Source organism: Metopolophium dirhodum, chromosome 1 (assembly GCF_019925205.1).
Source record: "Metopolophium dirhodum isolate CAU chromosome 1, ASM1992520v1, whole genome shotgun sequence".
Classification (NCBI taxonomy): Eukaryota; Metazoa; Arthropoda; class Insecta; order Hemiptera; family Aphididae; genus Metopolophium; species Metopolophium dirhodum.
In genome coordinates, this window is record NC_083560.1 from 143,795,087 (window position 1) to 143,822,394 (window position 27,308).

General features: G+C 31.7%; 2 protein-coding genes across 2 annotated transcripts; one reads left to right on the forward strand and one right to left on the reverse strand.

Moving 5' to 3' along the window:
• Positions 1-6,467: 6,467 nt before the first annotated feature.
• LOC132935792 (uncharacterized) lies at positions 6,468-8,865 on the reverse strand. The gene is made up of 4 exons (XM_061002410.1): positions 8,629-8,865; positions 7,460-8,522; positions 7,062-7,357; positions 6,468-6,919 (listed from the first exon to the last, which is right to left on the reverse strand). The coding sequence occupies exons 2-4, from the start codon at positions 7,554-7,556 to the stop codon at positions 6,554-6,556; spliced, it is 759 nt and encodes a 252-aa protein (XP_060858393.1). The 5' UTR covers positions 7,557-8,522; positions 8,629-8,865; the 3' UTR covers positions 6,468-6,553.
• Positions 8,866-10,583: 1,718 nt separating this feature from the next.
• LOC132933043 (uncharacterized) lies at positions 10,584-25,953 on the forward strand. The gene is made up of 9 exons (XM_060999378.1): positions 10,584-10,684; positions 10,892-11,050; positions 12,410-12,944; positions 13,027-13,249; positions 18,545-19,063; positions 19,152-19,246; positions 19,342-19,541; positions 19,624-19,745; positions 25,919-25,953. Exons 1-9 carry the CDS (start codon positions 10,584-10,586, stop codon positions 25,951-25,953), a joined length of 1,989 nt encoding a protein of 662 aa, XP_060855361.1.
• The last annotated feature ends 1,355 nt before the right edge of the window (positions 25,954-27,308 follow it).

A 27,308-nucleotide genomic window follows, 5' to 3' on the forward strand; every position in this document is an offset into this window, starting at 1 on the left:
AAGACATTTTGATGACAAACAACTCCCAAAATTATTAACAACTTTGTATGATAAGAAAAAATATATAATACATTATGAAACACTAAAATTATATATTAAATTAGGTTTAAAAATAGAGAAAATTCACAGAGTTTTATAATTTAGTCAATCTCCTTGGTTAAAAGTGTATATTAATTTTAATACTAATCTCAGATCAGAAGCTAAGAATGAGTTTGAAAAAGAATTTTTCATTTATTACATTTCGATTTTTATTTTTAATAATTAAGTTTTGCGGAAAATATTTTTATTATTATTGCATTTCATAAGTTTTGGGAAAAATGTTTTTTATTATTATTGCATTTCAATTTTCTGATCTTTTTACACATTGTTTTCTTTATGATCTTTTATTGATATAATATGAACTGCGCCAGGATTGGCATAGTTATACTACTTATATATATTAATAATTATTATTAGCTAAATATAGTTCGATAATTGCTACCAATATGTTTATTCTAAATACTTATAGTTTAGCTATAAACGGACTGAGGAATTCTCGTTATTTTAACGTCACATCTTGTACAGCAAGGTTGTCGTGTGTACCTATACATTTTTATTTTTGATGAAATCAAAGAAGTGAATAACGTTTTCAAACTTTTTATATATTCATCAGGATATTTTATACACAATTTAGGTAGGTAAGTAAAAATTACTTTCATCTATAATTTTGATATTATTCTTGACTATACGATTATTTACTGTCATTTGAGAGACATGTAATCCTGTCCTGTATATTATTATTATTTATATTTATTTTTAATTTATTAAAATAATTTAGAATTATACTTAACTCGTTTTGTATAGTCGTATAGATAATTCTTTTTTCTTAAATACTTCATGATTACTTTTGTGGTGCCTTGTAAAATTCAACACCGATATTAATGTGAATTATTATTACCAAATTAAATGTAATTTATTTAAATTAAAAATATATTTTCTTAAATACTCTCGAACTTAGATCAAGATGGGAAGAAAACCAAAGGTATCAACATCGATAATTGATAAAGAGATTATAAAATACAAGAATGAAATCATTGACGAAAATAGCCAAAGTAAGTACACTATTTTGCAATGTATGAAACTAGTTATATTGTTGTAACGTCTCCTCTTCACCTGGGCTCTTACCCGTTCCGGTGTCGTTCTGTTTTTATTAACGAGTTCTCGGAGACTTGGCCTCGGTGTGTGATATTATTACTAGGGATCAGGATTACCTTATGTGAAGCAAGTACTCAACGTAATGTATATATATATATATATATATATATATATATATCTGTTATTGATGTATTATTATTATTTACTACAAGTTACAATATTGAAAGTATACTTATAAATTATACTCCGGGCTACCGATCGGGCCATGGTGGTGTGTCGTGGGTGCCGATGTCCAAATGTGGGTAGAGCTGGTTGTCCGCAGGTCCACTTCAGGTCTTGTCAGTCCTCGAGTTCCTCTATCGACCACCGACCAAGACTCCTCATTCTTGACCATCCAACTATCAACCGCCGACTATATCCTATCGACTACTTCACTGTAGACTCTATCATAACTGACTCCCGCCAGGCGTCCAGGTCGGTTATTTACACGATGTGAGCTAAACATCGCGTCAGCATAATATATATTTCATACATATATACACATTTGTCATTACTAACACTCAGCATATTAGCCGTGCTCAACGTAGGGAGTAATGTACGATGTCGATGACGATAATCGTTACATTGTATAGAGAGAAAGAGCGCATGTCGGAGGAGACAAAAACTCGTCGTAGTCCGCGCATCTTCCACCAACGTTCCTACCGCCGTCGGATGATTGGCTTACGTCGTCGGCCGTCACGCGTGGCGGTTTGTGACGGCGTACGAGACAGAGTACGACGGTTTACGACATTCCACTTAGTGGGAGAAATTAGACCTCGAAACCACGGAGCGATTTCATTTGGATGCGCGAACGACTTGCGCTCTCTCGGCGCGAGGAGTAGTTTAAAATATTGTACTTTTAATATTGTATAATACACAATGCAAAAATCAACGGGCGGTGTTGGGCGCTGGCAAAACATTTCACCAGCACCGCCCAACCAAAAAAATAATTTTTTTATAGTTTTACATATCCTCCATTTAGCACGCGTTTAGCATGAATTTTCACGCCTATCGCCGAAATCCGCACGTCCGTGCAACCTCTTTCACATGCCATCATTATTACACCTCCCTAAATGCCCCAAAAAACCAAATTTCCGCGGTGGTGCTAATGTAACGTTACACCAGCACCCCACTTTTTGTACAGTCGACTTATGGACTCCAAAATGGTACCAACGATTGGTATTTCAATTGTACTTATGGTTGTCTATATTATGAATTTTAACCAACAATTAATAAATAGTTGTTTATTAATTAACATTCCTTTTTATTTAACTTCATAAGTTATTTAATATAAAATATATTTAAAATACAAAATTTTAATAAATTAATGAAACAGTGACATTCTTTTTTTTAATGACCTATTAATGAATGTTTGCAATTTGAAAATACATTTATTTTATAAATTATTTTGCACTTCAATTATTATAAAGTATATACTAAAAATTCTACATCTGTTGTAACTGATGTTTTTGTCGGTTTGACTTTGAGCTTCATGTCATCGTATGTTTCCCATTGACCATTTTCTCTTAGTGCGCTAGCTGTGTAATGTCCAGTACTAGAACGAAGACCACTTCTTTCTCCACCGAAAAAATTGATTACACCTCTAAGATGGTATATTTTGTTATTTACCTTTAACAGCTTTTCAATATCATCTATTTTTATTAGATTTGATCGTGCAAAGTTTTGTCTTATCAAATCCATTTGTACATGTTCAATGTTTCCGATACTCGTTGATGCTTCTAATCCTATAAAAAAAAAATTATTATAATATATTTTATTTTATGGTTATAATATAATAAATAATATTATTTACCTAAAGGTACATAATTAATTTCAATTAATATGTGTGTGATTGGTCTTGACTTTGAATTTCTCAAACATCCACAGTATGTACATTCTTTTTCATTGTCTTTAGTGTAATCATCTAGTTCATTCTGGATTGAATACTCTTCATTGTATTTATTTACCGAAAGCTTTATTGAGTTGTAATCATATCGTTGGTTAGAGCACAAATTATTAGTACATTTACTTGTTGTTATAAATGATGGCATGTCTGCCATAATTTTGTCAACTATAGATGCCACAGTGGCCGTTATATTTATTGTTTTTAGGCCACCAATTAAACATTCTACTTTATCTGAAAAAAACTGTAACAATAATAGTAATCGGTCATGATATATTTTTTTAATATCACTTTCACAGGACATTTTTTTAATAATTGTAGCAGTCAAATTGGTTGCTGGTACACTTTGAACATAATTTCTAAATTTCAAACTGTCAGCAGCTGATGAAGCTAAAATTGATAAAATAGAATCCACAGAGCACGTGTTATTGAAAATCATTTTCCCAAAATTGGGTACATAAATGGGTCGCATCATACCATTTCCATTTTTTTAAAAAAATATGGGTTTTATGAACGCTTTCCTGTTAAAATTAATCAATTCAAAACCTGGTTGTGGACTTATGTATGAATGAGCTGATCTTATTTTTTTTGTTGCTTGTCCTTTTTTATTCCATCCTTCACATGCAACTTTTTATCATTCATCATTCATAGATTTTTTTTATCGCAATCGAAGCATATTCGTTTTTCTCCACATCCTTCTTTAGTTCCCGGGATCGAAGATGAACATCCAAAAAACATGTGAACTGACTTTTTACAACATATACATTTATGCAGTCCCGTTGAGTAGTCCCCATTTATACAAGCTTCACAATTTACTTGATTTGAAGTTAGTTGTATTGTGTTTGGCTCTCTTAACGATTTTAACGGTTTCATCATTCACTTTTCTGAGTATATATTTTCCATTCAGTTTATCTTCTGCACTCTGTGTATTCTCTTCTCTAGTGTCAACATCTTCGTTTGATTTATCTTCGTCACTGTGTTCATTTTTTTCCTAATTTTCATCTTCCAATATTAATCTACCATTAGTTTCTTCCAATTCATCAATAAATGTTTCACATACATTAGTTTTATCTATAGGTATATATTTCGACGAAGGTCTTTTTTGACATTCTATGTGTTCTGCTTGAACCAATAAGTGATCTCCTCTATAGTAGGATATTAGTTTCTCCAAAAACGTGTCGATTCTTAGAGGCAAATTTTCATTTTTAAAAACTCGATTTTTAATATGATTGAAATTACTTTCGATTCTACTGCTAGACGCAGTTTCTGAGCCGAACCCAAACTTTTCCCGCATTATACCTGACCAGCATGGAAATAATTTCATAGCCTTTACAATACATGGCTCTAGAGTTGGTAAGTACTGAGCATTATCTACGACACCAATTACGCTTTCCACTTTTTCTCTGGCTTTATCAGCTATTTGTTGGGCCCAATGTTTAAAATTGGCCATAAGTGTATATAACTCATTGTCGTCTAAATGTATGTCTTGTTCAGAGTTTTGGAGCTCTGTATTTGATTGTTCTAAAATGTCTAATTGATTCTTGTTACATGATATTAATTTGGCGAGATACATTTTCTGTTCAGCACAAGGTGTTCTTCTAAACTCATTACATTCAGTGTGGTCTCTGTCAGATGGCAAAACTTCTCCATCATATTTGCTGAGAATAATTATAAAAATTGCTTCTAAAATGTGTTCTGCTTCATCAATTGATGTACTAAGAACAAGAAGACCCATCCCACGGGTAATTAATTCTTTAGTACGATTAAATTTCGAACTTTTAACTTCATTCCAGGACGAAACTAAATGTATGAAATGGTTAACGTCATTTCTTACATAAAAGGTCGGCAAATCCACATCTTTTTTCAAAACAACCACTGTAAAACACTCTTCAAGATACTTTTCAAGACTTTGATATTCTGTGAAAGCTTGTACTAATGCCGACATCAGAGCAAGAGACTGGTCACATATGACTACTCTTGGAGCCTTAAGAGTGCGTAACACACCCATATTTTCCGTTCAAAAACATGTTTTGGTAGAATACCTCTCATTTGGGTTACAGTAGTCGTACAATTACAAAATTTTGCATACATAAAGATGACAATAATACTCGTGTTTGTACGTTGGTTTTTTTCGATAGCTATAATACACTCATTTTTATTAACCGTGTAAGAATTTAGTTTTTAGTAATTAGTTATGTATCATATAAACTCACTGAGTTGACTTATCTAGTATATCCAACGTACAAACACAGACAATATTGTCATCTTTGTTTTGGTAAAGTTTGGTTTTGTTACGTTCATTGTTGTTTGAATGACAGCTGTTCCCCTGAGATATGTTTTTAGACATTTTGATTCTAGTTTACTACCGTCTAGTGCTGCTCTCGTGGCTACAGCGGCAGCGTTCTAAATCCGTACTCATTACCCCACACCGCGCGCATGACCAGCATACCACACCATAGGCCGTAATCAGTATTTATTGCTGCCGCGCACGGTTTATAAATAACGAATTCGTTGATATGAAAATAATAATATTGGCGATGACAATAAAAATTATATTATTTTCGATTTTATTATTTTATTATAATTATATTCGAATTCCTACTATAGTATTTACACAAATTGAAACCACATGCCAAATTCAGCTGGAAAACGTATGATCTAAACAATTTTTTTTTTAAAAAGTAGAAAATTCTTCGAGAAAATAAGTGATTTAATTTTTGAAATGAAAATATTTTAATTTAAATCAGTAAAAGTGAATATAAAAATATTCATACACTTGAAGGATCATCGTCGATACAATTTTAATTTTTGATGGGTTGTTGTTAGGGGATTGCCATGAAATTAAAAAATAATTACAATATTTGGTGCTCATCTTATGATATTATTAAATTATACTACTAAATGCATATTATATTTTTTGAGAAAAATCGAAATTTATATTTGGCACGGTTTTTAAATAGCCAAATTGTCGATATGAAAATAATAATATTGGCGATGAATATAATATTGTATTATTTTGGTACCAACTACCAAGTAATCAGTTTGTAAATACGATGTTTATGTTTCATTTATCACTTGCGTTCACTTGTACAACACTGTTGAATACTGTTCATTACTGCATTCCACAATAATATTTAAAATAAGTTCGCATTGGCGCAACTAGACATTTGAAGTAGGGGGTGCTAAGCTCCAGGTTTTTTTGTGACTCGATGGGACCCAACTCCACTATTTGCCTATATTAACCACTAAAACAAAACAAAAACCATAGTTCTGTGTCTACACAGGACAGTACAAATTGTTTTTAAAAACAGAAACAAAAAAAAAGTCATACTTGATGTGGACCCAGAACAAAAAGTCACTTAAAATTATTTTTTTTGATTTAATTTTTAATTTTTTTATTAATAATAATATATTATATCAATTTATATGTTATTATTTTTCTACATGATATATAATATATTTTATTTACATTTTTTACTATAATATTAAATCTATACGACGGTCTTTCTTTGAGTATTCGTCTAGTATAATATTGAGGTCTAGATTATTAACAATATCTCTCTCGATGTGCAATACAGAAAGATAACCAAAACGATCTTGTGTCATAGATGTTCTAGTCCAGTTTTTGATACGACGCATGGCTGAAAAAGATCGTTCACACGATGCAGAACTGATAGGTAGTATCAGGGCTACTTTAAGTAAGGAATGAATATTAGGATAGACTTCTTTTGAAATAATGGTTTTTAATTCTTCTAAACCAAAATTTGGTTTTAACTGTATGGCACAGTTGTGTGCTACAGTCATTTCAGAACGTAATGCTTCTTTATCAATAGAAAACAATGCCTAATAAAATAAATTAATAATTACTTACAATTTATTATAGAAATACATCTATAATAAATGTAATAATTGTTTAATACAATAATACATCATTGTATTAAACAATTATTACATTCCATTCATATGTATTTATTAATTGACTTACTTGGTAATGATCAATAAACATCATGCTTTTAGTCATATTTAATTTAATGAAATTATCTATTGAATTTGCAAGTTCCAAACTCTCTTTTGAAAACCTTAACTCAAAGTGGCCTATAATTGCATCCAATACAGCATAATATGCATGAGAACACCAATATTGTTTATAGTTTTCTGTTCTATTCATGTCAACACCTTGATTACAGATGTCATTTCCTCCAGCACCAGTTGTAACAGACACATGAAAACTTTTAAGTTTAATAGATTCTTTTCGTTTTCTTTTTGATGACATAATTACACCTAAACAATTTCAAAATAATAATTCAATAAATACCAAGCATATTCCAAAGTATAATTATGTTTAAAACAATATTATTATATTTGATGACTTTTATTACTGACCAGGTCCAGGTGTATTATGTGAATCATCAATATCATGTTTCAATAAAAACTGTATCACATTATTCCATAAGACATCAAATGATTTTTCATTTATCATATTTTGAATTGTTTTTATCACAGCATTAATTTCAATAACAGCATTTCCAATTGTTCCTTCTTTTTTTGCAATTTTTTACTCAATATATCTATTATTCCTAAGATTTCTTCAAAAATGAACAAATATAATACGAATGACATTTTTTTTAACATGTGCAGAAGACCTTTGAACAAAATGTCTTATAGTTATATTATACTCAAGTTATTATAGTCTACATAGTATACTTATATTAATATAAAATACAAAGTAATATATTAAATTATTACCAATTGCTTGAGCCACTTCTTTGTTTGTATCTTCATTTATTTCATTTTGTAAAATATTTACTATTACACCAAAACTATTATGTACTGCTTTACAATTTTTAAGACGACACGACCACCGCGTTTCACATAATCTAGAAATCGATAATGATTTTATTTGCATAGATTTCTGTAAATCTTGTAATAGCTTATCTTTGCCAGGCTGTGAAAAATGCACATAAACTGCTTCTAGAGTATTAAAAAAGGTATTAGATTCCTGTAAAAGATAATGATTAAATTGATTATAAAAAAGAATGGGTACATATATTATAAATTGTAACGTACATAAAAATGTATTAAATATTATTTAAGTATTTATTATTATTTGTTATGCACTTTAATAGTTCTACAAGTATTTGTTACAACCAAATTCAATTTATGGGCCATACAATGAATGAAAATTGCTTCAGGGTGAGAGTCTCTTATTCTAGTTTGAACACCAGATGTGGATCCTGACATAACGTTTGCACCATCGTATGTTTGTGCCACAAGAGGAATATCAGAAATGCCAAATTTTTTTAGAACAGAGAGAATTTCAATAAAAATATGTTCGGCTCCTCTCCCATTTGATACATCATAAAATCCAATAAATCGTTCACATACATTATAGCTATTAGGAATAATGTATCTAACACATATTGATAATTGTTCTGTTTTATAAGATCTAATAGAAAAAAAAATATGAAAATAAAATTATATTAAAATATATTACCTACTAACTTATTTCTAAGTAATAGGAAAAAATATAATCTGTGGTAATAGTGTATTACCTTGCTTCATCACACATAATAGAGTACATTCCACAGTATTTTATTTCACTAATGATAGTATTTATTGTCATATTTGAACAAACTTCAAGTATACTATTTTGAATAATCCAACTTGTATAGTTAATTTTTCTGTTAAAAAAGTCTGAAAACTCTTTATCGTTCATTGCAAATAATGTACAAAGCTCTTTAAAATTTCCTGTAGATATGCTATTATACTATAAGTGATAGTAGCGGTACTAAAATGAAAACATATCTTCCTATCAGTATTAGAAACTGTTGATGACTTTTCATCATGACCTCTTAGAGCAAGTCCCTGTTTAGCACAAAAGAGGGTTATATTTATAAGAACTTTCATATACTGTCTATTTTTTAAAATTTCATTTTTTTTAGCAGTTGATAATTGAGTAACTATAGTGCCAGTCAATTTTGAGCTTTTATAGCTATTATACTGGACAGTTGATGTTAAATGTTGAACAGTTTTTGAATGTTTTAACAACTTTTCATTCAACTAAAATAATGAATTAAAAATATAAAAGTAAAAAATATATATACATAGTTTTTATTAATCAACTTATTTTACTTCTGTTGAACATGTTTTCGTTATGCTTATGATCACTAAATAATAATTATTTTTAATTTATAGAAATAAATATCCAAACAAAAAACATACTTTTCTCCAATTGTTGTATCCAGTTGTAATTAAATTGTCAGTTTTTACATTCTTTGAAAAATGAATACAATTAAAACAAAAAACAGCATCACGAGACACACTATATTCTAACCATTCAAATTCACTATAGTGTTTAGCATTAAAACTTCTATTTTGAGGTCCAAATTTTGTTAGTGGAAATATCTAGAAAAAAAAAATGCTTCAACTTTTTTTTTGTAAAATAAAATAATATAAGACACTTGGTATGTCAAAACAATTTAATATGTCAAACGTCAGTATGTATTAATCAAGAATCGTGTGATTTCTTGTTTTATTCTTATTACAGTTAATTATTATTTATTTCATTTTTACTTACTTGAAGTTTAGGTTGCTTTGGGCCCGAATCAATATCACCCAAATCAACAGACTGTATATTCAAATTTAAAACATTATTTTTTAGTTGAATGTTTTCATCATCATCATTATGTCCATCGTTCAAGGTTACATATTTTCTTTGCTTTTGATTCATCACTATGAGTTTCGACAGTCTCGTCCAAATTTTTTGTTGATGTATTTTGTTTAATTTTGTTTTTAAAATTAAAGATTGAAAACATGATTAAAATCGATTAATTAACACTCGTAAGTCGTAATAAACATACAATTGACGATGCAATATCGATCAATATATAATTTTTAGCAATAATAATATAACTATATAAGAAACGCCTCTAACACACCACATACGTAATACACTAATACGTAAATGTAGTGTTCTGTGTTACACACTGCACTGTAACCTAAGACCATTAAATTTATTATAAATCTTAGTATCCTAATTCCTAGTAGACTGTGTTGTGTTTTTGTTGTGGCGTATCGGCGTATAGCCCGTATGCCAGACGTCATTATGACGAGAATATTTCCGTCCCTCGGGGAATACCAATACCAGATTATATTAGTATGTTAGGTAGGTACTGATAAATATACTATACAGATATATTATATAGCACAGACTATTTAAAATAACTAGGCCGCTTCGGCATCCTTATTTCCACTAAATTAAATCAACACATCCGATAATTCAACATTATAAATAACAAAATGTTATATTATAAAAATTATTATTGTGTTATAACTTATAATTATTGTAATTCGATAAATTTTTAACTTTTTTTTCAAATTTTTAAACTATTTTTTAGGGGGTGCTAATTTTGACTTAGGGGGTGCTAAGGACCCAAAGCACCCCCCCTAGTTGCGCCAATGTAGTGAACTATTTCTTGTGACTGTGAAGTTTTAACTACTATTTACAATGTCTCCGTGTAAAAAAGTTCGTAGTGTTTTAAATCGAAAACGAGAACGTTTGCTAGACAAGAAGGCTCGGCTAAGTATGATTCGAAAAAAACGATTGACGTAAGTATTTATTTTAATAAACTATCCATGACACAACTAAAAATGCAAATAATTATTTTTAAGAGTACAACAAAATCTAGAAATTCCGGAAATCAATTCAATTGCGTAAGTTGAATTCATGTGTATTTATTTAAAATATTTTTACCATAATAATTATAATTATTATAATAATAAGCATTTATTTTTGAATAAATTATTTTATTCAAGTTCGGTAGTCGAAGATGAAAACGAATCACAGCATGGTCAGCATGCAGTCATTATAAATGAAATTAATAATTTGGAAGAGTTATCAGATTGGACTCCTGAATGGGAAACTTTAAAAATAATTACAAGTACACCTGTACTAGCTGTTTCTGATAGAAACAAGTAAGATTTTACTCTTTATATGTATTTAATTGAGCATTTGAGAATTGAGTATTTATGAATTTTATATTCTGAGAGAAGCGATAAATTGATTTTACCATGATGTGTTTTTTTTAATTTTTTTTTTGTGTCTGTGTACACGACAAGTAGTTAAAATAATGCGTCGATTTGAAACTTCAGTATCTTGTTTGATGGGAAAGTGAATATTATAAGAGGTCAAAATTTAAAATCCCAGTAATTTTCAAAAGCGCCGTGAAAAACAAAAGAACAATTAAGGAAAGACGGGAATTTTTACGCAAAATCGATTTTGGTTTTTGGTAAAACTCAAGGAGAAATGACCGTAGATACATGACATTTTGACTGAATGTTTATATTAGCATTTTCTATACATCATAACATTTTTTAAATATTTTGATTTATCTTGAGCTGTTTACAGACATTTTCAGATTCCAATTTTTTTAGGTTTTTTTTCTATAATTGTCAATAAAATTGTATTTGTTGGGTAAAAAATCTTGACAATTTAATACAAGGCTCCTATATTAGGATATATTGTTACAACGATAGATTAAAAATATTAAAATACGTTGTTACAATTTTTTTTATAAGCATTTTTATAAGCAAAGTTCAAATATTGACAAAATACTTAAAAATCACGAAAATGTGCAAATTATTTTGAGTTAGAAATTCATAAAAAATTTTCTTTTTAAATCTAAGGTTTGAAAATGTAACACAAGATTTCTCATAAGATTGCTTACCTTTATCAAAAAAAAAAAATGTCTTATACCAAGTCAAATTAAATTTTTATGAGCGTTTGAACTTTGAAGTTCATATTTTTACAATATTCCAATATTGCAGGTTATATCAAACGGATTTAAATATAAAATAAATAAATAAAATATCCTAGACTGACAAATCGTCCCCGTTTAGAATCGTAAAAATAACCATTTATTTTTTTATTTTTCACGGCGCGTTTGAAAATTATTGAAAATTCACTTTTGACCCCCTAAAGTACAATAAACATTCACTTTACTACCAGAAACCACCCCTGATTTGTAAGATTGAATCACTATTACTGCTCCAAATTTTGTCCCCGGACACAAAATAAAAAGATTTAATACAGGTCATCTTTTTATTTAACCTGTATAGTATTCAATCTATTATTATATTATTATGAAATATAGTGAGAACTTTGAAAATAAAACAAATACACTTTATTGCAATTCTGAAGACTCTTTACCAGTACTACAAGTTGAATATGATGAGGTCGACAACACAGATTGGTAAATCATAAAGTATTAATTATATGGCCTACATAATAGTCTTTTTAAATTTATTCACAAATCCAATCAAATTTGTTTGTAGTGTTACGTCAGATATGTGTCAGGGGCGGAGAATTGTTGATATTTGTTATATTTTTGAACAAATTAAGGATAGTGAACATACAGGTGGTTTTGGTTGTTCATTTATAAATATGACATTCATATCCGAAAAAAGACGAGGGTATTATTCTGAATATAAATTCAAGTGCAAAATGTGTGGTATTATTAAAAGTATTCAATCTGAAAAAGAAAATTCAACGTTTTTACCGATTAATGAGGGAATCGTTAGCGGGACAATTGCTATTGGAATTGGTCATTCACAATTGGCTGAATTATCAGCCACAATTGACATACCATATATATCACCAACAACTTACTTCAAAGTTCAGACCTCTCTAAGTAATATAATACACGATGTTGCCATGCAAGAAATGTTACTTGCTGGCGAAGAAGAAAAAAAAATAACATTTGAAAGTGGTAATGTAGACAACGACGGTATACCTATGTGCACTGTGATAGCAGATGGACAGTGGAGCAAACGTAGTTATAAGACAAAGTATGATGCTTTGTCAGGAGTGGTAAAATTAAATTAATACTTACATTTATATTACTAATTACTATATAGTATAACATATTATACTTATTATATATTTAATACAGGCTACAATTATTGGATACCGTTCAAAAAAAATATTATTCATTGGTATCAGAAATAGATACTGCGTTATTTGCGAACGAGCTAAAGTAAGTAATGAGATCGCTATAGAACATGTTTGTTTCATGAACTGGGCAAAAGGGGCTACTAGTATAGAAGCGGATGCAGTAGCTGAAGGGTTCAAAATAAGTGTGAAAATGCATGGCTTGAAATTTAACCAATTAATCGGTAAATATTAAAACATTTTTAATTACATCTACAACTTGTTTGTGTTAAAAATAAATCAAGACGATTTTTAACACAATCGTCAGTCTAGGATATTTTATTTATTTATTTTATATCTAAAACTATTTGATTTTGCGCGTGAATTTTTAAACTTTTACTATCGTAAGAAAAAGTTATGGACAAACTCAAACATTTTTGGTTTTAGTCCGGTAATTTTTTTTTACTGATATTTGATGAAAAACTTAAGGAGAACTTTGTAAATTTTCAAACATTAAGTATAAATAATTAAAATTTTATGAATTTTCAACTACAAGCCAAATTAAGAATTCAATTTTTTCGAAAACTGGTTGTGCGTAAAAATTCCCGTTTTTATCTAATTTTTTTTTTTGTTTTTCACGGTGCATTTGAAAACTACTGAAATTTTTTTTACTTTGAGCCTCCAAACAACACTTTGATTGCATTGGCCTATATGATATTATTATAGAGTATAGGCTATATGTACATATTTAGTAAATTATACCTATATGAATTGTTATAAAAATATAGGAGATGGTGACAGTAGTGTTATGAAACGCTTAAAAGAAATAATGCCATATGGATATTCACGTGTCGTTCAAAAAGTAGAATGCCGTAACCACCTTTTGAGAAATTATTGTCAAAAGATTATGGTATTAACTAAAAAAACGGAATATCCTATTCGAATTAGGAATTATGTAGCGAGTAATGCAATGCGATTTAGAACAGCTATAACAAAATCGATTGCACACCATAAAGATGGCGATGGAGCTATATCTGATAAAATAAATGGTAAGTTTTTTGTACTTCCACAAAAATGTTTTTTATTTTGTTACAAAATTTTTACAAATATTTTAGGTATTAGAAAGGATATTAAGAATAGTTTTTACCATATATTAGGAGAACATGGGAGTTGTGAACCATACTTTTGTATTGGTAAAAAAAATGGGGAAGTTAATTTAGTTTTTGAAGCTGAAAAATGTGGTTTAATTCAAGAAGTAACACAAATTAGCAATAGAATAGCGGGACATTACTAACCACTGTGTGACGGGGAGTTATAAGACCGGCACCTCGGGGGTTTTTACACCATTAGCCATATGTCTCGAGGGCGGCTCCTTCACGCCTTTGGGTGACGCGGAAACATCCCTCCGACGGGTTGCGTCAGGGCGCCCTGGCGCCAGGCTGACGGTCCCCCGCCGGCTACTCTCGTACGAGATAGATCGGTGGGTTTCGTATAACCGCGTCGGCGAGCGCTGGATTCGACCCAGGCAAATAACTCCCCTTCTACTAAGGCGTTACTCCCACAGTCTTCGCGAGGCCATCCACATAAGTCGCGAACGCGCGGCCGGTGAGCGCGAGCACGCGAGGTACCCGCGCGCATCGGCCGGACGCACGCCACAAAGCTCACTGGGTACTGATACCGTTCGGGCGTAAGCTAAGTCGGGTTCTCAGTAGGGTTCCCCAGTGCCCGCGAAATGAGATTTAAGGATCCGTTATCCAGAGTACTCACAACGACTCTTTTCCCACTAGCATCAGCGTCGGGACAGTTGTTTAGGCTGCCGCGACGCGACCTTTTATGAGTGGTACGGTTTTCTTTGCCGGGTGCCGTGTCCGTACCGAATGCTCGGGTTTAGGTGCCTGTCGGGTGGGTGTCCCCCGGCCGGACTTCCGCCTTGCACGTGTTCATTCACGAGTTGGTCGGGCCCGTGAACTCTCGGCCGGAGTTGGGCGGGGAACGTGCCGGCGTGTGGCTGGAGGTCCGCGGACAGGAAAAATTTGAGGTGCCTGCCCGCGGTTGCTTTGGTCCAGCCCTTCCGTCACGTTCCCTCGCTTAATTGCCTCCGCCGGTGTGTCGCAACATTTTTCCACGCCGTTTTTAGCGCTGATATGTCACTCGGACGGGTGAGCCCCGTGCGGATTAGAGAGGTATCCCTCTTCCCTCTGGCCTCCGGGTACTGTGTTTCCAGAGGCCCCGTGTCGGAATCTTACTTTAACGCCGAATCACGTCTAACGGGCACGTCCTTCCTCAGAGCGGCTCAGTGTAGCGTGTGCAAACTGTTTCACCGCCTGGAACAAGACCTCGGATCTGGTCATGAACTCGGGCTCACACGGCCAGTCCGCACCGGCCGCTCGCACCGTGAGCTCGAGTTTATTTCTTTCCTGGTCAGCAAGAGGGCATTCAAACAGCAGATGCTCGGCGGTCTGGTTCGGAGACCCGCAACTGCAAGCTGCATCGCCTCTTAGGTTGAACATGTGAAGTTTCGCGTTAAAGTCCCCGTGGCCCGTCATCAATTGCGACGTGTAATAGTCCGCGACGCACCAGGTGCGCTCCAATCGATGACGGATATTCGGAAACCAAGCGTAAGTCCACCTTCCCTTGTCTATAGCGACCCATCGCTGCTGCCAGAGGTCGATGGTTTCACTCGTATAATTTAACAGGTTGTGGCCGGCCTCTACAGCCGTCATAGCGCCGTTTCTCACTAGGATCCTGTCCTTCTCGGTTTTTGCCATTTCTTTTAGTTTCAGGTCCAGGGGAGGGACACCCGCTAGTACCTGCAGCGCCACCGTTGACGTCGTATTGTAAGCTCCTGTTATCGCCCGCAGCGGCAGTCTCTGGGCGGAGTTTGCTCTGCCCCGATGGTGAGCCAGCGACATGCAGTCTATGGCCCACACTGAGGGCGCGTAACTCATTTTCGGTATGAAGACCGTTTTATAAATCAGGAGCGGTGCTCCAGATTTCAATCCCCATTTGGTCTTAGCGACTCCGTGTAGGCGACCGAACAGGGCTTTCGTGCTTTTCGCTTTTTCCGCCAGGTGGTCGCTGAACTTTGCGCCTTCGTCAAACGTAACACCGAGGTATTTCGCCGACTTAGTTGGCTTTATTCTGTCGGCTCCGAGAAGGAGGACCAGTGGTTTGGAGAGCGATCCTTTCAGCCACAGTGTTTGTGACTTTGCCGCTGAGAACGTAAGTTTACGCTGCTTCGCCCACAGCGACGCTCTCTCGAGAAGTGCGTTTGCCCTCGCGGTCAGTTCGGCTCTGTTTTTGCCCGAGATCAGCAGTGCTAGATCATCTGCATACGCGACAAGTTCTGTACCTATGGGCAGCACCTCTGACAGGAGTGGATTTACAGCGTATTTCCAGAGGTCAGGGCCATATTCGCTGCCCTGCGGGCACCCCTTGGTAAGGGTTTTCCTTATGACTTGGTCGCCGATTTTCATTTCTGATTGGCGACCGTCGAGGTAACTTTTCGTGAGCTCGACGAGGCCGTCGCTGCAGCCAGCAGCCTCCATGTCCTTTATTAGTTGCGGCCACCAAAGGCAGTCGAAAGCGCCCGAGATGTCCAGGAAGATCGCGTGGACGTATTTCTCTGTTCTCGCCTTTGACCAGTCGAGGACGTGTTGGATAGCGTCGACCGTTGAGAGGTTCTTCGTGAACCCGAACTGCCTTTTCGACCGGAGTTTGTCGTTTGCGCATCATTAGTACCACAGGTAAGAAATTTGGTATGTCGTTTGCGCATCGCAAATTTTAACAATAGAAAGGTACCTACTACCTATTACCTATCTACCTATTAGTGATAATATAATATATTTAAATAATATTTATATGTAAATACTTTTGCAATTTATAACAAATCAACAAATCTATTCAGTAGATGATCAAATAATATTATATTTTTTTTTTTTTTTGGTAAATGTGAATATTAATTTTGTAATTTTTTTTTAAATATGAATTATGAATATTGACGATTATTTTTGTAAGTGTAAATAAAACCTGGTATACGTAATTTGGAATGCGCAATCGGCCTATAAAAAGGTTATTTGTAACAATAGCTAGGGAAAACTCCCTATGCCTTTTTAACAATAGCTATACGCAAACGGCCTATATAAAGGTTTTTTGTAACAATAGCGATCGGAAAATACCCTATGCCTTTTTTAACAATAGTGATGCGCAAACGGCCTACAAAAAAGGTCATTCATAACAATAGCGATGCGCAAACGTCCTACGCCCTTTTCGACATGCGCGCGTTGGTTTCGCGTCTTATCCTGTCTACTATTACATGTTCGAGTGCTTTGGATAACACGAGTAGGAGGCTTATAGGACGGTAGGATTTGGCCTCTGCTGGGTCTTTGTCGGGTGATTTCTTGATCACCACGAGCCTGGCCGCCTTCCATGTGCTCTGGAATCTTTTCGCCCTGAGGCAGTTGTTAAATATCGCAGATTTGTTGTGCCCGAGCACCGGCCAGGCTTGCCTCAGGATTCCGGCCGTTATACCGTCCATGCCCGGAGCCTTCTTAGGTGCCATCCGCCATATGGCCCCTTTCACCTCCTCAACGTCGCAGGGTTCGATGTGCCCAGGGTTTTCAGACCATTTACTGAAGGAGCCGACTCTCACTCCCGTCTCCGTCCTGGCCGCTATCTGCTCAGGACCTTCGTTATCGTAGCTGTCACAGGGAACCAGGGTATCCATCAGCTTTTCCCCGGTTTCCCTTAGGGACGTGGTGAACGTGCCGTCGCTTTTGCGAACGGCTGTTGGAAGGTTCTCAGAGGGTCTAGTACCACCTGTCTTTAGCCACTTGAAGACGGGGCCCCAAGGTTTCTCGTTCCCCGTCTCCGTCACAAAGTCGCGCCAGGCTTTGCGTCTGGCCCTAAAGCAGTTTCTCTTATGGGCCTTTTTCAGCCTCTTGAACTTGGCGCGCGCAGCCCGACGTTCGAATGCGTTACTGGCATTTCTGAGTTTCACCTTCCAACGGCCGAGGGTGCTCAATTCTCGGCCCAGTGTTCCGTTCCACCATGGAGGAGGTCTATGCTTGGTCTCCTGTCTTTTAGTCATGTGTGCTTCACACGCTTCTCTTAGCACGTCTGAGAGCGCTATAGAATAGCGGGACATTCAGATAGCCTGTACATGAATGTAGACAATAACGCATGTGAACAGTTTAACTCTATAATAAATAAGCACATTGCCGGAAAGCGGATAAATTTTTCACAGCGTAATTCATATAATGTTAGAGTTGAAGCTGCATTAGTTTCATACAATTCTTATGGTCAATACATGAGAAAAATGCATAAAAACATTACAAACATAAGTCCTGGTGAGTAAAGAATTGTTTTTTTTATATTTCATATTTTAATTAAATGAGAAAATAATAAAATCAGCATTCTATCGGTACTATACCTACATAATATTATCATTATTCAAAACTTAACAAATCTAAACATTTTCAATAACAATCTCTCTTTTTTTTATAAAATGTAGTCTAACATTACGTCACAATTTCATTCAGGTGAAGTTGGGAAAAAATTTTTAAAAGCTAATGAGATGAAACGAACAACTAATAAAAGACGAAAAGTACTCTTCCCGAAATCGAAATTAAAAATAACAGCCGCCAAGCCAGACCAACATTATAGTTTAGCTGAGCCACTTCCGGAAGAACATGTAACACCTGAAGAAATTGAATTTAAAAAAATTCAATTTTTAAACAGTTTGAAATTAGACAGAAGTGAACGATTAGTTCTTGAAGAAAAAACAAGAGATCAAGCTAATAGTCAACTTTGGCATAGTGAAAGGAGAAATCGGTTAACCGCATCCAACTTCGGGCGTATATGTAAAATGAGACCAACAACATCGTGTAAATCAACTGTATATGATTTATTGTATAGAACATTTTCCACTGCGGCCACTGAGTATGGAAAAGCATTAGAATCGTCTGCTATAACAGCACTTGAAATCTTTTTAAACTGTAAAGTACGACCAAGTGGACTGGTGGTAGATGCAAATCAATATTATTTAGCAGCTTCTCCAGGTGTGTATAATATATTCTAATAAATATTTGAATAATATATATTTAGATTTAGGTGTACAGAAAAAAAATTATATCTTTTATTTTATAGATGGCTTAGTTGAAGATGACGGGGTTGTAGAAATTAAGTGTCCTTTTGGTGCAAAAGATTTTATTTCATTTGAGGAAGCTGTGTTAAACAAAAAAGTAAATATAAGTTATAACCTATGCATCATTGTTACTATAAAAAAACAAAGCTACTATTGACTAAAATATTTGTATTTTATTTTTGAAAAATGTAGGTGCCTTATTGCCAAATCGTAGAAAACAAAATGGAATTAAAACCTGACAGTCATTATTATTTTCAAGTGCAAGGACAAATGCATATTTGTCAAAAAAAATTTTGTTATTTTGTTGTACACTCGGCTAATTGGACTAAAATTCAGAAAATTGGATACGATGAGGCATTTTGGTCACAAAAAATGGTTAAAAAATTGGAAACGTGAGAAACTTTAATATTATATTTAAATACCGTAATAATTATAGGAACTAAGTAATAATACATATTATTCAATTTTTTTTAGTTTCTACATGCATTGCTTATTGCCGGAAATAGTAAATCCGCAGTACGGCAAACGGTTACTTTTAGATGATATAAAAGATCCTCCACATATATTGGAAAATATGAATAGAAAACTTAAAAAAATATAATAGGTATAGGTAAGGGTATACCTACCTAATAATATAAAATATAATACAGTATTTAGTATAATTTTAAATATTATAGGTATCTTTTAAAAATATTCATGTTTATTTATGTATTATATTATTTTTATTCTCTTATAGTATAAGTTATACTATACCCAGCTAATACCTATAATACAGTATATACTATTAAATTTTTTATTTTTATTAGTAGGTAACTATATAATGTTATATTATCATAATATGTGCATAATAGACTATTAAAGTGTATGTACATTTTGTAATATCAACTTGAATTGTATTAAATATATTCTTTTTGGATTGTTGTTTGTTCAAATATCCGATCACTTGTTCTTATACCAATCAAGAATATCCCAAATACATAGGCAACATTTTATTTTATAAATAAGTATATATAAGTATTCAGTTACATAATTTCTGTATTTTAAGTTCAAATTTTGACATTTTTAACTACAAAATAATTATTAATTTTTAACTTTGATAAATTTAAACTTTTAATGCTTATAAAAAAAATTGTGCCTATGTATTTTTAATATTTTTCAACCACTATTGTATCAATGTATTAGGAGCCTCGTATTAAATTGTCAAGCTTTTTTACCTAACAAATTTTATTGATTTTTATAGAAAAAAAAACTAAAAAAATTAGAAACTGTAAATGTCCGTAAAAATCTAAAAATAAGTCAATATTTTGAAAATGTTATGGTGTATAGTAAATGCTATAATAAACATTCAATCAAAATTTCATGTATCTACGGTCATTTGTTTTATAGTTACACCAATAACCAAAATCGATTTTGCGTAAAAATTCCAGTTTTTCCTTAATTTTTTTATTTTTTCCTGGCGCTTTTGAAAATTACTTTGAATTTTAAGTTTTAACCTCCTCAATGCACCAACTAGGTTCACTTTTCCGTCTAAAAAGATACTGAACTTAAAAATCGTAGCATTATTTCGACTACTTATCATGTACAGACACAAATAAAAACACACAAATCGTTGTAAAATCAATACATTTATCGCTTCGCTCAGAATCTAAAAATATTTGTTATTACTTATTATCATGATATAATCATAAATCATAATCATTATACAACAGTTGAACGTAAAAGATAAAACATGGAAAATTAATATTAATTTAATTGCGCTGTATTTATTTTATTTACCATTTATTAGATTTTACTATGAGTATTATATTTAAATAAGTAATAATTCAATAAATACAAATCAAGCTATGTTATAATACAGTTTCTACGATCTATATATTGGGACATAAATTGAGGTAAGCAGTATCATATTTATAATCGGTAGTTCATGGGTACGCGTGGGTATTGAAAATATTACGGCGGCATTTGCGTATAATGAATTTTATAATGATACGAATCGTACTCGACAAACGTTCATAGACAAATAAACGACGCTCCCAAACGAGCAGTGGTCGCCGCCGTCGACCGGTTGCGAATTGCGAATAGTAGGCGTGACTTAAACGCCGCGCGCTTGCGGATCGTGAAAACACCTAACAGCGCGTCCTCTCGGTTGTTGCACGCGTAAACTTTTGGTGATTCGCACTCTTAACGCCACACCTCATCCATCTTTTCAACCATGTACTTATGGATATCGTGTCATGTTGTTCCGATAACATTGACATAACTGTAAAATTATTATTGTCAATATTCATGACTCCTTCATAAAGGAAAATTGGGCCACTACGTTTATTAATCCCTCTGGTTATTTTACGAACACACCCACCGGTGGCGTCAAAAGAAATCGTAGGTATTTGTTCCTTTTTACAATAATCTCGATAAATTTTTAATTGTAAATTGCTCCAAAAATGAACAAAGGTTTTATCAGAGCCAATGTCATGAATAGTATTTTCATACTCTGTCAGATACTTCATTTTGCTTAATGCTGTTAAAGGGTCGGAGTGAATTTTGGTAGCAGCTAATGCTCTGTATACTTGTATATCTTGCTACTCTTAATGTCCCTATGTTGGGAATTTGGGTGGGAAGAGCATCACCTGAAAATTTTAAATTTAAAACTCATTGAATAAATTAAGTGTCTAACCTTTAAGTAAGTAAAAAAGTCTACTAGTAGGTACTAAAATCCATAATATTTTTTTATAATTATCAAATTTTGTCCACATTTGAATTAAAATGCCCATATTATGTCATTTAATTTTTAAACTTTTATTTTTTTTTTGATCGTCTTCAGAAATTATAAAACAGATACAAAGTAACAATTAATTGCCCTGACAAAAATCTATAATATTTATGAAAAAAATCCATATTAACTTACTAAAAAACTTATTTGAATAAATGAGCCTGATTGAAGATAAACATCTATATTTAATAAAAAATTTAATTTAATTAAAAAATTTTGTAGTTGAAGACAATAATCACGCAATATTTAATAATAAGCTAAATTAAATAAAAGATCTAACATGACCATTTAAATAAAATTTCTTTTTAAAATATGGGTTTTTATTCAACTAGGCTTTCTTTATTCTAATTATATTTTTATTAAAATTACATTTTTTATTCGAATATTTTTCTTATTAAATATTGTTTTTTTAAACGGATTTTTATTCATATTTGTTTTATTATAAAATATCGATTGTATTCAACTAGGCTTTTTTTTCTTTGAATTAGATTTTTATAATATAAATTAATTAATACTATTATATGATACCCACACAGCACAGTACATCCAGTGGATATCCAATGGTTATGTCAAATAACCATATAATGTCTTATCCAAAAATGACTTCAGATGGATATCTACTAGATATATTAAAAAACCATACAATATTTTATCCATTAACTTCCAATTCCGGTTTTCTGCTGGATATTCCAAATTTCCATACAATATCTTATCCAAAAATGATGCTTCATGGATATCAAATATTATATATTTATATTATAAATATAATTATATAATATTAAATATACATGGTTTTTAACGTAATTTATGGGTGGGGGAGGGGCTTTAATATTACCATATATAATTATATATATAAATAATTATTATTATATTAAATGCATAATATATATATATATATATTATATATTATTATTAATATATTTTTATATTTTAACCAATAATATAGTAATTATAACAGTCAACTGCAGTGACGATAATAAAAATAATATATTGTATGTACAAATATATGAATATGATTATATATACGTTATAAACATTATAATATTTGATTTTCAAGAAGGAGAATTTGAAACGTAAACCGATACCGATTATGCGTCCGATACGCGTATCACTCGTATTATCATACGTCCGCGCACTTATACAAGATAAGACCGTGCGCTAGACTTTGAATTAAAACTGATAAGTGATAATTTACGATGATATATTATAACCTAACCTCAAACCTGCGTTGGCCCATCGTGCGCGTATTATTTATTATTTCACTGTCGCGTTTTTTTTAACTACGGACTTACCTCGTAATTGTGTGCTATTGTTATTTGTGTAGTTATAATGTTGTTATAATGTGCTTACAGTTCCTGCAGCAGTTATTATAATATGTAAGTATACTCACATGTTTCTATATATTTTCAGTGAACCTTAATATAAATATCATGTCTAGCAATCGAAAAACTAAAAGTCTTAGTGCTTTAACGGCTAGATCTTTTAGGCGTAGAGTAGCAAAATATATTATTGAAGATAACTTGGTATCGTTGAATTCTTCAATTGTGGTAGTAAAAAATAATGATGTCCCGAATGATGTAGCTGTCAGTGATTTAAATAATTTAAATGTAACCAATGAAATCCTAGAAACTGCAGAGTCTGCTGAATTTAATTCATCAACATCATTGACTTCAATTTTGAATGAACATAGTGATGATTCTACACAATTTGAACTGAATAACAGTGATGATAATAATTCTTCGCATGATTTTGATACCAGTTTTAGTGATGAGGAAAGTTATATTGAAGATTCTCCTCCACAGATTAAAGATGAGATTGGTTATTGGGCATTAGAATATAAAGTAAAGCATAATACTTTAGATCAGGGCTTGCAAACGTTATAATAACGTTATGATTATAACGTTATATTTGACAAATAACGATTGAAATTTGTAAACGTAATTATAACGGAAAACGATAATCAAAAATAATTAAATACCGCAAAACAAAACATAACGATTAACAATATATATAATATATCATTAAACAAAAAATATCGCAAAACGTAATTTATAGAATATCATTACGAAAAATAACGTAAAACAAAATTATTTGAAAATTTAAAATCCATTTATTTAAAGGTATTTAAGGTATATTGGTTTCGTAGAAATATATTTTATTTCATGCTATTTATTTTTGTCTTAGAAAAAAATCTAAGAATTGATTATATTATATTCCGTATCTGGGACATTACCTACCCGCATTTTTTTGGAGTTATTGATAACTTTTAAACTGAATTGTCAATAGCTAATACCTAGTATAATAATAATAATAATAATAATTATTATTATTAATAATGATTAATAATGCCCCGATAATTGCGCTGTAGAAGTATAGAGTATAGACTTATTTTGTATTCACTATTCACTCTGTACTTTGTCTACTCTGTAGTCTGTACTACTGCGATCCTCTTAGTATACTGTTATTAAAACATCCGTTTTATTTATATTACCTAGCTAAATATTAAAACAAAAACGCTATCATGGGTAGTATCATATATATACTTGAATACATTACTATTTACTTACATATTGGTGTTAGTATTTATTCCATTATTTGTGTATATAGTAATAGGAATACTATAATATTATAGTCTATACTCAATATTTCTATAATTTATTAGGCAATTGTAGCAAGGTATAAATACATTTCAGGTAATGTATTTCATGTACATTTCAGGTATATGTCAAACTAATCAGTGCAAATGTGTAAAACATAAATTACTGTCTAATTTTAAATGATATTTACATAATATGAAATGTTGTAAAAATGACTATATAATTCTAACACTTATAAAACTATAAATAAATAATAATGATTGATGATCAAATAGGTATAAATGTATAATACATTTAAAACATTAAAACAATAATAATTAATGGTTTTATTTTTGCTATTATAGGTAATATAATGTGTAGTGATTTTATATAATTCCTAGGTAATTTATTAAATTAAAATATTAAATAATAATTGGTATAGTATAGGTACCAACGTAATTATATAAAATACCTAGGTGTTTGGTACATAGAATACCATTTATACCAATATTGAATATTAATAAAATAATAAATTATAATTTTCTGGTAACGATGTTGAAAAAAATTAAGTTGTAAATTATTTACTGGATTGTTGGAAAATGTTGGGTAAAATAACGTTTTAATTCTGAATAACAATAAACGCAAAAATTGTGTAACGTTTTAATTCTGAATAACGATAAACGCAAAAATTGTGTAACGTTTTAATTCTGAATAACGATAAACGAAAAAATTGTGTAACGTTTTAATTGTAAATAACGTAAAACGGAATTTTTTTTTCAAATGCAAGCCCTGCTTTAGATGCATTACTTATTATTCTGAAAAAATATGTTGATCAAACTTTACCAAAATGTGCTAGGACATTGCTTAAAACCCCAAGGAATACCAAAGTAAGAATTGTCAATCCTGGAAGTTATTGCCATTTTGGAATTGTTCCGGATTGATGGAAGTATTACCATTAGAAATTAATCAATTGGAAGAATTAAAGAAGAAAACAATTCGCTTAAAAATTTCAACTGATGGTTTGCCATTATCAGGCAGTAGTAATAGTCAGTTGTGGCCAATAATGGGATGTATTGCAGATAGCTCAAGAGTGTTTGTAATTGGGGTGTATCATGGTCATTCTAAACCAAATGACTCTAATGATTTTCTACATGATTTTGTTGTAGAAATTACCGAACTGATAAATAATGGTTTTACGTTTAATCATACATTGTATAACGTTATATTACACTGTATTATTTGTGATGCACCAGCCAAAAGCTTTATAACAAAAACCAAGGGTCATACTGGGTACAACAGCTGCACTAAATGTTGCCAAAATGGAGAATATTTAATTGGTCGTATAAGCTTTCCGAATGTCAAAGATAACACATTAAGGACTGATGATAGATTTATAAACCAAGAATATCTTGATTATCATAATGGAATACCATTAATAAACGAAATTCCAAATTTTAAACCTGTTTCTCATATACCTCTTGAATATATGCATTTGGTATGCATAGGAGTAATGAAGAAAGTCATGGGTTTGTGGTTAAGTGGGAAACCGGCTTCAAATGTTGTTCGTCTTTCATCTAATAAAATTACATTGCTTACAGAAAATTTATTGGGTATAAGAAGTTTCATCACAAAAGATTTTGCTAGACGTCCTCAAGGAGTTGAATTTTTTAAGAGATGGAAAGCAACAGAGTTACGCCAGCTACTATTATATACTGCACCTGTTGTGTTGTACAATGTCTTGCATCCCCAAGTTTATTCTCATATACTAACCCTTCATGTTGCATTAAGAATTATTAGTAGTAAACATTTACTTGATGTTTATGCAGATTATGCCCATGAACTTCTAGAACATTTTATAGACACTTTCAAAATTTTATATGGAAAACAATACGTATCCCATAATATCCATGGTTTATTACATATGGTAAATGATGTTAAATTACTGGGACCTGTTGATAGTTACAGTGCTTTTCAGTTTGAAAATTGCCTTAGAATCTTAAAAATGCAGCTAAGAAAATCAGAAAGACCTATACAACAAATCCATAGAAGATATAGTGAGAAATCTATTGTTAAACTATCTACACTCAAAGAACAAGATATATTTTCTGAAAATCATGTTGATGGGCCAATAAGTAGTACATCTGACATAAAAAGGCAGTTTAAAAAAGCAAAAATTAATAATTGCATTATTTCCATAAAAAGTCCTGATAATGTTTGTATGATTAATAACACTATTGTAGAAGTACAAAATTATGTATTTGATAATTATCTCAAGACCATGGTGATTTTAGGAAAACCATATTTAAATAAAGTAAATTTGTATGAAGTGCCTTGTCAGTCCTCTTTATTAAACTGCTATATTGTAACATGTTTAGCTCAAAATATTTCAGTTTGGCCTATATCTGATGTGCAATATAAGTGTATGACTTTACCATGGAATTATAATGATAACAATGGTTTTGCAGTGTTTCCCATTTTACACAGTGATTGTACACAATAAAATAATTATTGAAAGTTAAAAATGTATATAAGTATGACATAGTTAATATAACAATATTAACATAATAAAATTGTAAATAGTTGCACATATAAATGTATAAATAACAAAATACGCACAGTGATTGTACATAATAAAATAATTATTGAAAGTTAAAAATGTATATAAGTATGACATAGTTAATATAACAATATTAACATAATAAAATTGTAAATAGTTGCACATATAAATGTATAAATAACAAAATAATATTACAACGGTATAATATTACATACATCATTATGTTATTGAATTGTATTTATTTTATTTATTCTTA

Excerpts from the sequence above, each read along its gene's own strand:
- LOC132935792 (XM_061002410.1), bottom strand. The coding sequence starts at position 7,556 with ATGATAAATGAAAAATCATTTGATGTCTTATGGAATAATGTGATACAG. Across the intron at positions 7,358-7,459 it reads ACATAATACACCTGGACCTG|GTGTAATTATGTCATCAAAA; the intron begins GTCAGTAATAAA and ends GAAATTGTTTAG. Across the intron at positions 6,920-7,061 it reads TGTTTATTGATCATTACCAA|GCATTGTTTTCTATTGATAA; the intron begins GTAAGTCAATTA and ends TTATTTTATTAG.
- LOC132933043 (XM_060999378.1), top strand. The coding sequence starts at position 10,584 with ATGTCTCCGTGTAAAAAAGTTCGTAGTGTTTTAAATCGAAAACGAGAA. Across the intron at positions 13,250-18,544 it reads GAAATTTAACCAATTAATCG|GTGAAGTTGGGAAAAAATTT; the intron begins GTAAATATTAAA and ends AATTTCATTCAG. Across the intron at positions 19,247-19,341 it reads AAGCTGTGTTAAACAAAAAA|GTGCCTTATTGCCAAATCGT; the intron begins GTAAATATAAGT and ends TGAAAAATGTAG.